The sequence below is a fragment of the Impatiens glandulifera genome, chromosome 5, assembly GCF_907164915.1.
Source record: "Impatiens glandulifera chromosome 5, dImpGla2.1, whole genome shotgun sequence".
Taxonomy (NCBI): domain Eukaryota; kingdom Viridiplantae; phylum Streptophyta; class Magnoliopsida; order Ericales; family Balsaminaceae; genus Impatiens; species Impatiens glandulifera.
The window spans coordinates 6,727,921-6,741,449 of record NC_061866.1 but is presented as its reverse complement, the minus strand read 5'-3'; the positions used below and the strand labels follow the sequence as shown (position 1 = coordinate 6,741,449).

Sequence of the window (13,529 nt, the reverse complement as noted above, 5' to 3'; positions counted from 1 at the left end):
TTCAATCTAATAACATATATCTAATAACGTATAGTTATTATTATTTTTTAATTTAGAAAACTAGCTAGTATTTGTGAAATTAGTCTCTTAGACACAATCATTATCCTATAATCATGACTTCTGATTCAACTTAAAATATTTTAAGTGAAAATCAAACTCGTAACTTTTAATCTCTTAGACATAGATTTTTCGTATACTAAAATTACATTATTGGATTTATACTAGTGAGTTTGTGTTACATAACGTATTAATAATTTATTTCAAAACTAAAAAAATATTATAATTTATACTCACACATCATGCACACGACACACAAGTAGTAGAAGACAAGAAGAGATGAACTCTTACTTTTTGCAACATCAAATATAGAAATTTCTATAAACAAATGTTGCCTCAACAAACCAACAATTAAAGATACAATAATTTATATACATAGTCTCTTCTTCTATCACCCACCAATGTCAATGTAATTATACAACATTAATCTTTCTCACTTTAAATACATTTTCTTTATGTTATCAAGTTGGAAACTTCCATTCATTCGTTTAATTTGAGACTTTACAACATAAAAAAGGGATATAATGGATGGCTATGCAAAACTATTTGTATACAACCCAATCTAACCAATATTAAATTCTAATTCCTTCAATAAGATCTCCAGAATTCCCATTTTGTGTTGGCTTTTGATTCTCTTCTCTTGTGATCCTTCCACTATCTTTGCTGCTTACAGGCAGATAAGCTCCAGACCGATCCGCCATTTCTGCAATATTATATTCATACTTTCAATTCAAATTCAAATTCAAATTAAAGCACGATGTAGAAACAAAGACGAGGCTTTTTTACCGGGCAATTTATGGTCAACATAAGATACCACCAAATTAACAGTGTACCTAAAACAAAAAATAATCAAGTAATTTGATACAAAATAATTAAATATAATAACAATAATAAGCATAGTCGAATTCGATCCCTCTACCATGCAACGATGACATCCACTGTATAATGTTTTCGCGACGCCACAATCAACACACTTTGAATTAACACAACTAACCAAGCACATTGCTTTACTACCCTGTATGTATGTAAAGGAAAATTGGACTAAGTTTGATTTGTGATGATAATGAAGTTGAATCAATAGATCCCAAAAGAAAATAAATTTAATTACTTCTTGGTGCCATATTTCTGATATGTACGCACAAATACGAGGGAGAAGATCATATGCGATGAAAATATCAAGTCACCACAACCGTATAATATTCCTCGAGCTGCAGTGATTACAATCGCGTTCGCATCATTAAAATTGAAGGAAATTTAAAAATTAATATAGAAAATAATTGTTTCACCCTTTTTTGCTCACAATTAATTAACAGAACTTCAAGCGCGTTATCTGGAGGTGGCAACCTCGCAAGCCTTGAGCCCTGTAACCGAAAAAATCAAAGTTATTTTGCACTTATAATTGGGATATTCATCAATATTATATGTACCTCGCGACAATGATAATTTGGGCCAGGAAGCATAGTAGAATAAAATGTTATAATTCGAAGAATCTGACACACCTAATAAAATCAAAACAAAACATCCATCAAAAGATTTGATATTCGATAAGAGAAAATACAAGTAAAATCGAGACTCACAACTAAAAACGCAAGAACCCTACACCACAAGAGTGCTGTATAGAACTTTTTAGTCTTTAGGAAGAAGGGTTGAGAAGTCCACTACATAGAAAAAAATCATGAAAATTGAAGATTAATATTGCCAAATTTCTAGTAAATTATATTTTTCAAACTATGGAGAATCTCACCAAAGCAAAGGATAGGAAAATAAAACTAAATACAGTCTCACTGATATAGGCTTTTTCTTGCCCAAGCTCCTGCAACAACAACCATCACAGAAATTGCTCAAAAGATCCTAGACCCCAATTATATATATTTTTTTTAATATTGGTTTATTCAAAACTTGTAAAACTTTTTACTTGTGTTACCCTTTTCATTTTTAGAAAATGGGTAAAACTTAATTTTCACTAAATTGACATTGTGAAAAACTACACTTAGGATATTGAAGTCAAACCGGAAGAAGATAAAACCCAACGTCAGGAAGAATTGGACCGGGTCTATGAAAATAATGAGCTCCTCGAGCAGCCAAGCCATGAATGTACTGAAATAATGATGATCAATAAAAGCTAGGAATTATTTGAAAACGAAAATCTCATAACTAAGCATAAAATTCTATTGATAAATAAACCTGGAAGATGATTCCGGCGAGAAGATAACTCCAGTTTTCAAAAAGAAGATTGATCTCTGTAACAGTCTCCGAACAGAACCTCTTCCATAGCTTCGATCACATGAAAAAGAAAAATGATTAATTCATTAAAGAACATGATCATGTTCGAAAATCTTATGATAAAAAGTACGAACCTTAGAAGCCTCGAGACGAAGGTATAGAGACATATGTTAATTTGAGAAGAAGAAGAAGAAGACAGTGATGATCAAAACCCAGAAAGAGATCGAACAATTATTATGACCCAGAAACGAAAACCTAATCAATCTCAAAGGTACATAGAACTGGAAAGAGAAACAGAGAGAAAAATACAGAGTTGAAAACAGAGAAACTTTTTAAACAACTAGAAGAGAAGATGGATAGCAATTCTAAGAAAAAACAAATTATTGAAATTGTGTAAATATGATACTTTTGTATTTTTATTATTATTATTATTATTATTATTATTATTATTATTATTATTCCACAAAAGTCTAATAATGCTGAAATATCCAAACCAACTAATAAGTTTAATACAAGTTATCTGTCATAATTTACTTAAAATAAATAAAAGGAAACATATTTTCAAATAGGAAAACAAGGAAACATATTCAAGTTAACTCTAAGAGCTCAAAATTCTAATAATAGGGTGTTTGACATTAACCCTCAATGTTGATATTTAGTTGTGTTATTAAGATTTTTATGAAATGTATGGAATTTCTTAAAAACTAACATTATCTTATTTCAACCTAAATTTTTTTTTAGTGAGAATCAAATTCGTGACCATTAGTCTCTTAGATACAATTTTTGTCATTTAAACTATTCAAATGAATTTGTTATTTTTTTTTTTTACACAGTGCTTTATATTAACCAGAATGATAATGATGATACAAATAAAATAAAATAAAATAAGTATTTCTGATAAGACAGCTCATGCCTCCACATTTAAGCTTCAATTCCATACATGCTAAAATTGGAAGTCGAAAGTCGAAAGAAATTGAGTTAAAAATGAAAAATACAAAATGAAACTTGATAATTTGACGATCTTCTTTTCATAACTTTATAAAAAGAACTAGCAAATGACTAAGGTCAATAGGTAGATAGGTGAGAGACCGGGTGACAGGGAAACGAGTCGAGTTGATCAGGATGGACGACGGCTATGGCTATATCGTTGACCGAGTCTTAGAGTTCTTGATGTTTGTTTTTGTTCTTACTAAAACAAAATTAGAAGTATATATGTTTACATGTTTATTAACTTCTTCTATCTTTATTTCTCTTGTCATTTTTTTTATTCTAATGTGTTGTCTACAATGAAAGAGGAGGACTAGTTAACTAACTTCATGAGCATAAAGTTATGAGATTAAATGATCAATAATTGTCATGCAAATTACTTGGTGGGGCTCAAGCCTTGTGTTGGTTTGCACTATAAGCCCTTCCCATTTTTGATTTATATTATTGCCATTCCTATTTATTATTGCAAAAGCTTGAACCCTTTTATTTGAATGTAGGCCACCAATTATTTGATTTCAACAAATATACATATAAACAATGAGAAAAGTAGTATTGATGACTCATGAAATTATATTCATGTATTATATGAAAGGATTTTTGCTATTCACATCTCATTTCAAAATAAATTTGAATTTACAAGTGATTACGAAATTAAATTGTCTTTTCTCTCTCAAAATAATTCAAGAAAAAATTGTTTTTTATTAGCAACTTCGATGATTTTTTTTTTAGTATTGAAGGTCTCGTTTCCTTTTTTATTACTCATATTTGAGTTAATATTTTGTTTTTTCGGTTCGGCATCATGTTTAGACTATCGTATTTTCGTCTCGAATTTTTATAATTCGAATAATACTCTCAACTGTTGATGATTGTTTGTTACTTACACCCTCCGATTTTATGTCAAATTTAAGCCCGTGTTTGACTTTTCTTAGTAGCAAATGAGACAAAATAATCGGATAGATCTAGAGTTATTTTTTTACTAAAGAGTTATTTTAGATCTTCTCTTTGTATGAATTTTTTACTATTTCGATCTTATAGGTAGATGATCCTTATTATTTGACTGTACATTTTTTTTGATGATGTTTAACCGCACTAATAATTTTAACTATCTTTCGGAATATTTGATAGAGATTTTTTGATATTGTTTCATTAGTTCGATTGACTTGCTTTATTTCAACCCTCGTCGTTTACGGATTCAAATGTATTCGTCTTTGAAATAAACATCAACAAATTGCTTAATTGTTGGATTTTTTCATTGAAAATTTTACTTTTTATAATTTGTTGATATTAATATCTACCTATTAATTATTTGTTTTGACTTTACATATTTTATTTTGTATTATTTATTAATTTTTTATATTAATTCTCTAATAAATTGATTGAGAATTAATTTCTTATAATTTTTTTTACAACTTTTATGCATAACAAAGTAGGTAATAAATGTTTCTCCTTTCTATTTTTTATTATTTCAAAAGAACAATAGCAATATTATAAAATATAAATTAGAATCGTTTAATTTTTTTTTTATAAAATGTATGATTCAAAATGAACACTCAAAACAAAAAGTATGAATAACCAATTAAAACACATAAACGAAAACACGTAATCACAAATGAGTAACAAAGAATTATTGTGACAATGAATTATTTATAATTATTATCTATTAATGTAGTTGTTATGCTTCTTTTGTTTAATTTATGTAACTTTTGAAATTGCTTGTAAACGTGGCACAAAATGTACAATTTGTTGATGTCACTTAACATTGATGGGTCAAATTCATGTCTATCAAGATTGAAATATTTTACAAAATAAATCTATCTTAATTGAAAGTAGTGGAAGGGTCCATTTTGTTGTTGACATAGATATTTTATTTTTAAGCATCGGTCATTATCTAATTAAAGCAAACATTACCCCAGGTCTAGTCTCCTGCGTGACATCTGTAATGTATATTTATTTGTTTTGGAAAGACTTGCTCCGGGTGAAGTTGTTGAATTCGAATATCGATTATCGATTATCTAATTTATTGGCTAAACGTTCATGTATGTTTGATTTTATTTATTTGTTATAGTCTATTTGATAAAGCTATTGTATAAATTTATTACATAATTCTTTTAATTTTTCATAAAGCTATTGTATCGATTTATGTAAGACTAATCAAATTAGTAGCCATGTGTTCTTTAAATGTGCCAAACTTTGGCCAACCTACTATCTATAGTACAATTTCTTTATATAGGGATAGTTTTTTTAATTGAGAATTAAACCTTAAATCTATTATACTCTTTTAGTCCAAGATTAATTATTTTATTTGTATTACTAAATATTATTAATGACTAATAATGTAGTTTTGGAGTCAATTGCAAGTTTTAATAACAAAAACCTTTTATGGTGTATTTCAAAAAAACAAAACAAGCTTATTGATTGCCAATTCACCATTTCTTTCTTTTTTATTTTTGAAAATTCACCATTACATTTTAAATTCAATGATTATTCAATTATACATTAATATTACTACCACCTTCCAAGAGGAGACAAAGGAAACTTCAAATGTGAATGCAAAGAAACTCCATAAATTGGTTTTATCTTTGCCTGCAATTTCCCTACAAAACAAAAATGCTGAGTTATATATACTCTTTTAGTCAAATTAGATTGTTACATTTGGGGTGAGCAAACTCTTTAATTTTAAAATGAATTTTATTCAATGAATTGAATTTTAATTTATCTATTTTTTTAATATAGAAAGTTAACATCACTAAGATTCTTGTAACTTAAACTACTCTAATGTATTAATTCATTTTTTTTTAAATTGCAATGAATATATTTATTTTAACCCAAATTATGATAAAATTTAGTTAGATTAAAGTGATACAACAAATAATTTTTTTTTGTTAGAACTTGTGTACTCAATTTCTTTAAAACTTGTCAAGCAAGAACTATTGATTCATTATAATATATATAATTTATTCCATGTTACCAACTATATATATTGAAATATATATTTTCCACGGTACTAACAACAAAGTGAGGGAATATATCGATCTCAAACTCTCGTTCTCAAACTTAAACTCAAACTCTCGTTCTCAAACTTAAACTTAAACAAATTTAAGGTTATTAAAATGAAGATTTTGAATGAAATCATCTAAGATAATATAAATCCAAAAAATCTAAATATTTTATGGTATAACTAGACCATATAAGATGTTCATGTCTAATGCCCTCTCCCAAACCCTTATTGGGCATAAACAAATTGTGAATTTCTACAGCCCACTTTCACTGGCACAAAAACACCATAATAAAATGGATCCAATATTAGTGTTTTAACGGATTGATTCTAGTTTGATGAGTATATGCTTAAAAAAATTCATTATGCCATGCCCACTTTGAATTGCAACAATGTACTTCTCTAAAAACAACTCATCTTTGTTATATAAAACATTTTTAATAATGTACATTTAATATTTTAATCTAATTATTTTATTATAAAATAAAAATTAATAACATATATTTTTAATTTTTTAAATAAGATTAATAATTTTAATTTGTATATATATTTTATTTATAGTTGTAAATAAATATTTTTTAAATAATAATTTTATTTTAAACTTTTAATAAGATTAAAATTCTAATTTATTAAGAATCATTATTTAAACATTTATTAGAAAATTTCCAATTAAATTAAATCAAATCACATAAATAACAATAATAGTAATTTAGAATAAAATATTTTAAATAATGAATTTATTTTGAAATATTTTAATAAGAAGAAATCCATTGATTTTTGCTTTCCAAAATATCTAATATTAGTATTCAAAGTATCCATAACGAACTTGAAACGCATACTCATTGATTGCGAGATCTCATGGTCGACAATTTCATCTTTCAATTTGGTTCAATTCATATCTCATATTAGTATTCAAAGTATTCAAAATGAATTTGGTTCGATTCTTGGTCGCATATGCTAACTCGACAGAGGAAGACATAATTTTATATAATACATTATTAAATATATAATTATCTATATATATATAATGATTTTTAATTTTTAAAGTGTCCGGATTGTCGGATCGAGAGTTGTGATTAATTTGGATACATATGTGAGAAATTGGATATTTGAGTCGAATTGTGGGTTGACCCGCCTATAAACTTAAAACGGTTAAAAATAAAATTAAAAATGTTATAGGTATGTTTCGAACTTGCAACATAACAAAACAAGTACAACTCTTTAACCAACTAGAATAATAAGACTTTATATTTTAAATTCAACACCAAATTTGATGAACGCGGAACGTTTTAACAATATAAGTTCAACTTTTTAACTAACTAATCTATATATATATATATATATATATATATATATATATATATATATATATATATATATATATATAATGATGCTTAATTTTTAAAGTGTCCAGATTGTTGGGTCGAAATATGTGGTTAATTTGAATATATATGTGAGAGTAAATTAAAAATATTATCACATTTTAACTGTAATTTTTTTCTCAGTTTTTATATCATTACTCGTAAAAATACACGGGCTACATGCTAGTTTTTTTAAACTTATTATAAAAAAATCTAAATTAAAATAATTATTAGTTTTGTTTTTCTAGTAAATTAAATAAATATGACATATTTTTTTAAGTTAATATATAAATAAAATATTATGACGTAATCGAAAAGACTCGATGTAATATATAAATAAACTTTGATACTTTTTGAAACGTCCCTAAATCTAAATTATCAGTCTAGACTAGAGATTGTGAAACCTAAACATGCTTGAACATATAATCATGCCAGAAACTGTCACATAAGCGGAAGCTAAAAGGTGGATTCATCATTTAAAGACATGTTTTACAAACATAGGCACCTGATGTCAAAAGATACCATAATATTCTGTTCCTTACTACAAAAAGGTTCCAGCAGTTTTAAAACATTACAAAATACTTAGTCTGTTTTAAAACAAAATGCAGTCATACAGCATGAGTTCACAAAATACACAAAAATAATCAGCTAAGGTCCCTCCTTCCACACTCAATCCTGCATGCTGCTTTCACTCCAACGATTCTCTTCAGCTACCATATAAAGCTAAGGAGTACATACACCACACAAGCATAGTGAGTCTAATGAGTCAACAAACATTTAAATGATTTCAAAACAATGCAATAAAATGATTTCCTTCCTATCCAAAGAGTAGTTTATGCAGAAACATGATTTATAAACGATGCATGTGAGTTGTAAAAGAATGTTCATCATGGTGAATGTACATGCATAGCTTGAGCACATGAATTGACCCTAAATCCTTCAGAGTTGAACTTAAAAGGAAGAATCCGTGACTTTTTGAGCACATGATTGGAAGGGTACTCTTCGGAGTCCATCTCTAAAGCCCACATTCCTGTTTGGACACATGTCTATGTGGATAGATATTCTAGGAGCTCGTCTCCAGAACTCAGTCCCATATAATCATAAAAATCAGCCATAAATTTGGAATCAAACCACCAGAGCTCATCTTGGTTGGCCGTCATCCCATAAATTCTATCAATGCCTTGTATTGTTTCACCATGATTATAAAAATAGAATATGTTTTGTAAAACAGAACCATGCAAGGAAAACTAGATCAGCTTTTGTAAACCAATAACATGCAAGGCAAAACATATTATTATTTTGGAAACCATGATATAAATCCATAAAAACGTCTCATACTTTGAAAGCATGATGATTAACTATGTTTATCATTAAAATCATGTACATGCAATTTCAAATCAAAGGCATGTGTCTATATTTTTGACATTTGGCTAATGCATGTGCTATGCATGGGTTGTTTGAATAAAAAACCATGAGTTGTTTAAATAAACCATGAACTGGAATATAAAACTATGGGTAGATTAAATAAAACTATGGGTTGTTTAATTAAAACCATGGGAAGTTAATTAAACTATGGGCAAGAGTCAAATAATGAACAGGACTTGTCCAAAGGAATCATGGGTCTCGGTCTAAGGCAAAATTATCGGTCCTAAGTCAACATTCTAGGTCTTAAGATAACATTATGGGTCCTAAGACAACACATTCTGGGTCCTAAAGAAAATGTATCGGTCTTAAATCAAATGCCACGGTCCTAAGGCATCTGTCTCGGTCTTAAATCAAATGCCATGGTCATAAGGCATCTGTCTCGGTCTTAAATCAAATGCCACGGTCTTAAGGCATCTGCCTCGGTCTTAAATCAAATGCCACGGTCCTAAGGTATCTGTCTCGGTCCCATGTCTTGGATTATCTGGAATCCTATTTTCTCGGTCGTGTGTACAATTATACTAAGTCTTTGTCCTTGGCCAGGACCGAAGACCCTCGGTCCTAAAGTGATATTTGGGTGTCACACTTTTAGTTAAATTAATAGATACATATAAATATTTGCTACTATATCTATTTTGATTATGGTAGTGGGAATAATTAACATTGTAACAGTTTAACATTGTAATTAGACAGCTTGGTTTCTTTATTTTATAAGATTTTATCAAAATGTTTGACTGATAGACTTTTGTAAGAGGCTAGGAATGGTGATCTTTTAGAATAAGACAATATTCATTAAGGGACATCAAATCTTTGATATTGTATTAATTGCCAACAGTATTGACTCGGTTAATTGAGGAGGCGATAAATGTAATTTTGTTAAGCTAGATGTTGAAAACGTTTATGATTATGTCAATTGAGAATTTTTATTTATTGTCATGGACAGAATGAGAATGAGTGAAAAATGGATTGATTTGGATAAGATTTTGCGTTTCGACGTCAAAGTTCTCAATTATTGTGAATGAGAGTTCTCATTGTTTTTTTAGAGCTGTCGAGGATCAGACAGGGTGATCCGTTATCTCCTTATTCGACATTGTAATGAAAACTCTCTAAAAATGATGGTTTTGTAGAAAATGCAGGACTTATTCTTGGTGTGGATTGTGGGGGCAAAGAGAACTCCATTCTCCATATCTCATCTTCGTTTTTTCGACGATTCTTTGTGCATGATTCAAGACACTTACAAAAATTTCAAGTACCTTCGTGATATCCTTTGGTTATTTGTGTTTCCTCCGTTTTACAAGTTAATCTTGATAAATATCTTCTCTTTTTCTCGGACTCTGTTTCGTTGAAGAGAAAAATAAGTCTCGCCAATGTTTTGGGTTTTGGTATATGTGCTCCCGTCATTATATATTGGTTTGCTATTGGGTGTAAAACCCATTCTAAGGCCTCTTGGGACCTGATCATCACTAAGATGGAAGGTAAATTATCCATTTAGAAAAACAAAATGATCTCGAAAAACCAAAATAATCTTGAAAGGTCGTTTGGTTCTCATCAAGAATGCATTGGCCTCTATACCCCCTATGTGATATCTTTGTTCATTCTTCTCAAAAGTGTTGCGCTGAAAATGTAGAGACTTATATGTAAATTCCTTTTGGGAAATTTCTAATTCATCATTCAATCATTTTGTTAGTTGAGATAAGGTCAATTGATACAAGGATCATGGGGTCTAGATATCTGGGATCTCGTTTCTTTTACTAATGTCATTCTTTCAAAATGGTGTAGTAAATTTGCATCTGAACTAGATAGTCTTTGGGTATCGTTGATCATAAGTAAATATTGTTAAAATTGATCTAGATGGTTCACCAAAAAGTCTAATCGCTCTACGGGTTGTAGCATTTGAAGTGGAATATGTTCTTTATGGAAGAGTTATCGCGAGCAATGCAGATTCGCCATAGGGAACGGGGTCTCAATTAACTTATAAGATGATGTTTGGTGCAAGTTAAGTATCATGATGCGATATTTCCTGATCTCGCCTCCATTGCCATTTGCAAAAATGATATTGTTAAGGATATGTTTGATAATCGAACTAACAGTTTTATTAATCGCATCAGATATAAAAGGAGATTGAACACCATGAAATCTCTTCTCATGCTAGGTTTGATCATGGTAGGGGCGTAAGGAGGTTACAACCGATCATACATGATGTTATAAAGTGACAATACATGGATTGTACTAATGTGGGGGCATTATTATAGCGTGTATGCGTAGTTGTCTCCTTACGATTACTGTTGGGAGAAGTTGTGAGAATCCATGATTCATTCTAAGATATCATTTTTTGGCTAGAATTTTATTCATGGTGAGATTTTGATAGACAACATATGTATGAAAAAAGTTTCATTATGACTAGTCGTATGTACCTTATGGAGGTTGAATCAACATTTAACTTTTTTTTTTACATTGTGGTGGGGTTGACAAGTATATGGAGTCTTCTTTGAAATTTAGTGGGTGATGCCTAACGATGACAATTTAAAATTGCTTTGCGGTAACCGATCTGAACTAAACTAATTGATGTGTTTTTCTCTACTCTAACGGAAGATCGAGATGGATTGGAGAAAACCCCAAATATGTTGATCGGGGTTTAGAGTGTGGGTGATATTTATATTCCTGCACCGACTCCCGAACCAAAAAATGTAACTTTTTTTAATGTTAGTTGTTTTAAAATAATTAATATTTAATATTTATTTAATGCAATCGTTACTTTTTTTTTTCATTTTTCACTATAATCCTCTTTATCTTTTCTATTGTTTAATATAATAATTAGAAGTTTTTGATATCTCTTGAAAAAATTATTCTTATTAAATGTTATATTGTTTTGTATTTAATATTTAAAATTAGTGTTAGGTATTTTATATTTTTGATAATTTATACTATAAATATATGAATTATTTTATTTTATAATTTATATTTTAAGTTTAATTTTTTTTTTCCGGTGCACCACGGTGAAATCCCGTCCCTGATCGTAACGAGATGGTAATGTGATTTCTCGAACCGAACCTCTACATTGTCCATTCCTTAGTAAGTCCTAAGTTTCGTCGTAGTTATTGAGAAATTTGGATCGAGACAACAGATATGTCGGGTCTAAATCGTTGGGATTACTATCTATATTATCTTTTGGTGGACTATTTAGCTTGAAAAAAATCGTCGTATTTTAGTGATTGGATTCGACCGATACATATTATTTATAACATCATTATTATAATACTATCTGAAAAGTCGTTCTGAAAATTCAGTAGAGTCCAGTTGGAATCGCTCTGTTGGTAGACATTCATACACGTTATTTATTTATTTTTTTGTCATGACCTTCCATCTTTATTTTTCTCTCTTATTTTTTTGGTATTTTAATTTTTCTTATGTGTTTTGTTGTGCTCAAATGATTCTCATATTTTATTAATTATTATTTAATAAGTCTATATCTCAACATTTAGTTATATTAGTTACTTAGTCACTAGTATAACATTCTTTTTAATCATTGGGTTTGAATTATTTCTAAGTTCACATTATTTATTTTTCAATTTGACCCAATGTTTTTCTTTATTTTTACATAACTCTATTTTTTTTAATGCTTCACTCCAATCAACCAACCAACCACTAATACATGAAATGGAGACTTTTAAACATATCACAACCATTTATTTATCATGTAGAGGAGCATTTGCATATATTCTTGATATCACTAATATCAAATGCATCATCTCCAAAGAATAAGGCATCAATTCACACTTTCCTAGCTCCCTCTCTCAAATATACACATATATTCCCAAATCCTACTAAGAAATCTCTCTATTTTCTTTCCATTAATGTCTATAGTTCCGAGGTTCAGTCTTAGAAGGATAGATCTTTTCAACGATCTCCTGAAGGCAAAGATAGAATGGGAGGAAAAACCCGAATCACACATCTTTCGTGTCAATCTCCGGGGATTGAAGAATCAAGAGCCAAGAGTTACGGTAGAAGGAAAGCAGCTCATTATCACCGTGGAGCGACAGACTAGAGTTTTGAGAAAATCATTCCAGCTGCCGGATGATGCCATAACTAAACAGGTGCTTGTTACTAATTATTATATAAGTTGTTTTCATTAACTATATATCTAGATTTAAATGTTATCATTGGTTGGTTACAATTAATATGAGAATTTAATTAGGTGACCACCCGGTTTGAGGAAGGATTGGGAGTTCTTACCATCACTATTTCCAAGGGATTAAAATTGTCTTGAAGTAGACATACGGTTCACATCCTTTAGAGACCCATCACTATCAAGATTTGTCTCTTGTTTTTCCTTCTTAATCGAATGAGAATTTACTCGATATTCATTCTCCCGCGATGTTGGGTAGAAAATAAATAAGAAGAATAAAATCCATGGCTTCTAGCTAGAAGCTTAACAATAATTAAATCTTCTAAAATTGTTTGGCTAATTAATAACATTTGTTTTT

General features: G+C 29.3%; 2 protein-coding genes across 2 annotated transcripts; one reads left to right on the top strand and one right to left on the bottom strand.

Annotated features, from left to right (window-relative positions):
- Positions 1–323: 323 nt before the first annotated feature.
- LOC124938767 (phosphatidylinositol:ceramide inositolphosphotransferase 2-like) lies at positions 324–2,563 on the bottom strand. Its single transcript, XM_047479271.1, has 11 exons — positions 2,415–2,563; positions 2,242–2,331; positions 2,068–2,154; positions 1,802–1,870; positions 1,635–1,715; positions 1,485–1,556; positions 1,358–1,418; positions 1,166–1,265; positions 977–1,072; positions 844–890; positions 324–760 (listed from the first exon to the last, which is right to left on the bottom strand). The coding sequence occupies exons 1-11, from the start codon at positions 2,445–2,447 to the stop codon at positions 630–632; spliced, it is 867 nt and encodes a 288-aa protein (XP_047335227.1). The 5' UTR covers positions 2,448–2,563; the 3' UTR covers positions 324–629.
- Positions 2,564–12,899: 10,336 nt separating this feature from the next.
- On the top strand, positions 12,900–13,312 carry LOC124938938 (16.9 kDa class I heat shock protein 3-like). Its single transcript, XM_047479458.1, has 2 exons — positions 12,900–13,139; positions 13,241–13,312. Exons 1-2 carry the CDS (start codon positions 12,900–12,902, stop codon positions 13,310–13,312), a joined length of 312 nt encoding a protein of 103 aa, XP_047335414.1.
- Positions 13,313–13,529: the final 217 nt, after the last annotated feature.

Bases quoted from the DNA above. Each gene is read 5' to 3' on its own strand.
- LOC124938767 (XM_047479271.1), bottom strand. From the start codon at position 2,447: ATGTCTCTATACCTTCGTCTCGAGGCTTCTAAG. The intron at 1,716-1,801 runs GTGAGATTCTCC...TTTTCTATGTAG, and splicing joins TTTTCCTATCCTTTGCTTTG to TGGACTTCTCAACCCTTCTT. The intron at 1,557-1,634 runs GTGAGTCTCGAT...TGATTTTATTAG, and splicing joins GGGTTCTTGCGTTTTTAGTT to GTGTGTCAGATTCTTCGAAT.
- LOC124938938 (XM_047479458.1), top strand. From the start codon at position 12,900: ATGTCTATAGTTCCGAGGTTCAGTCTTAGAAGGATAGATCTTTTCAAC. The intron at 13,140-13,240 runs GTGCTTGTTACT...GAATTTAATTAG, and splicing joins ATGATGCCATAACTAAACAG to GTGACCACCCGGTTTGAGGA.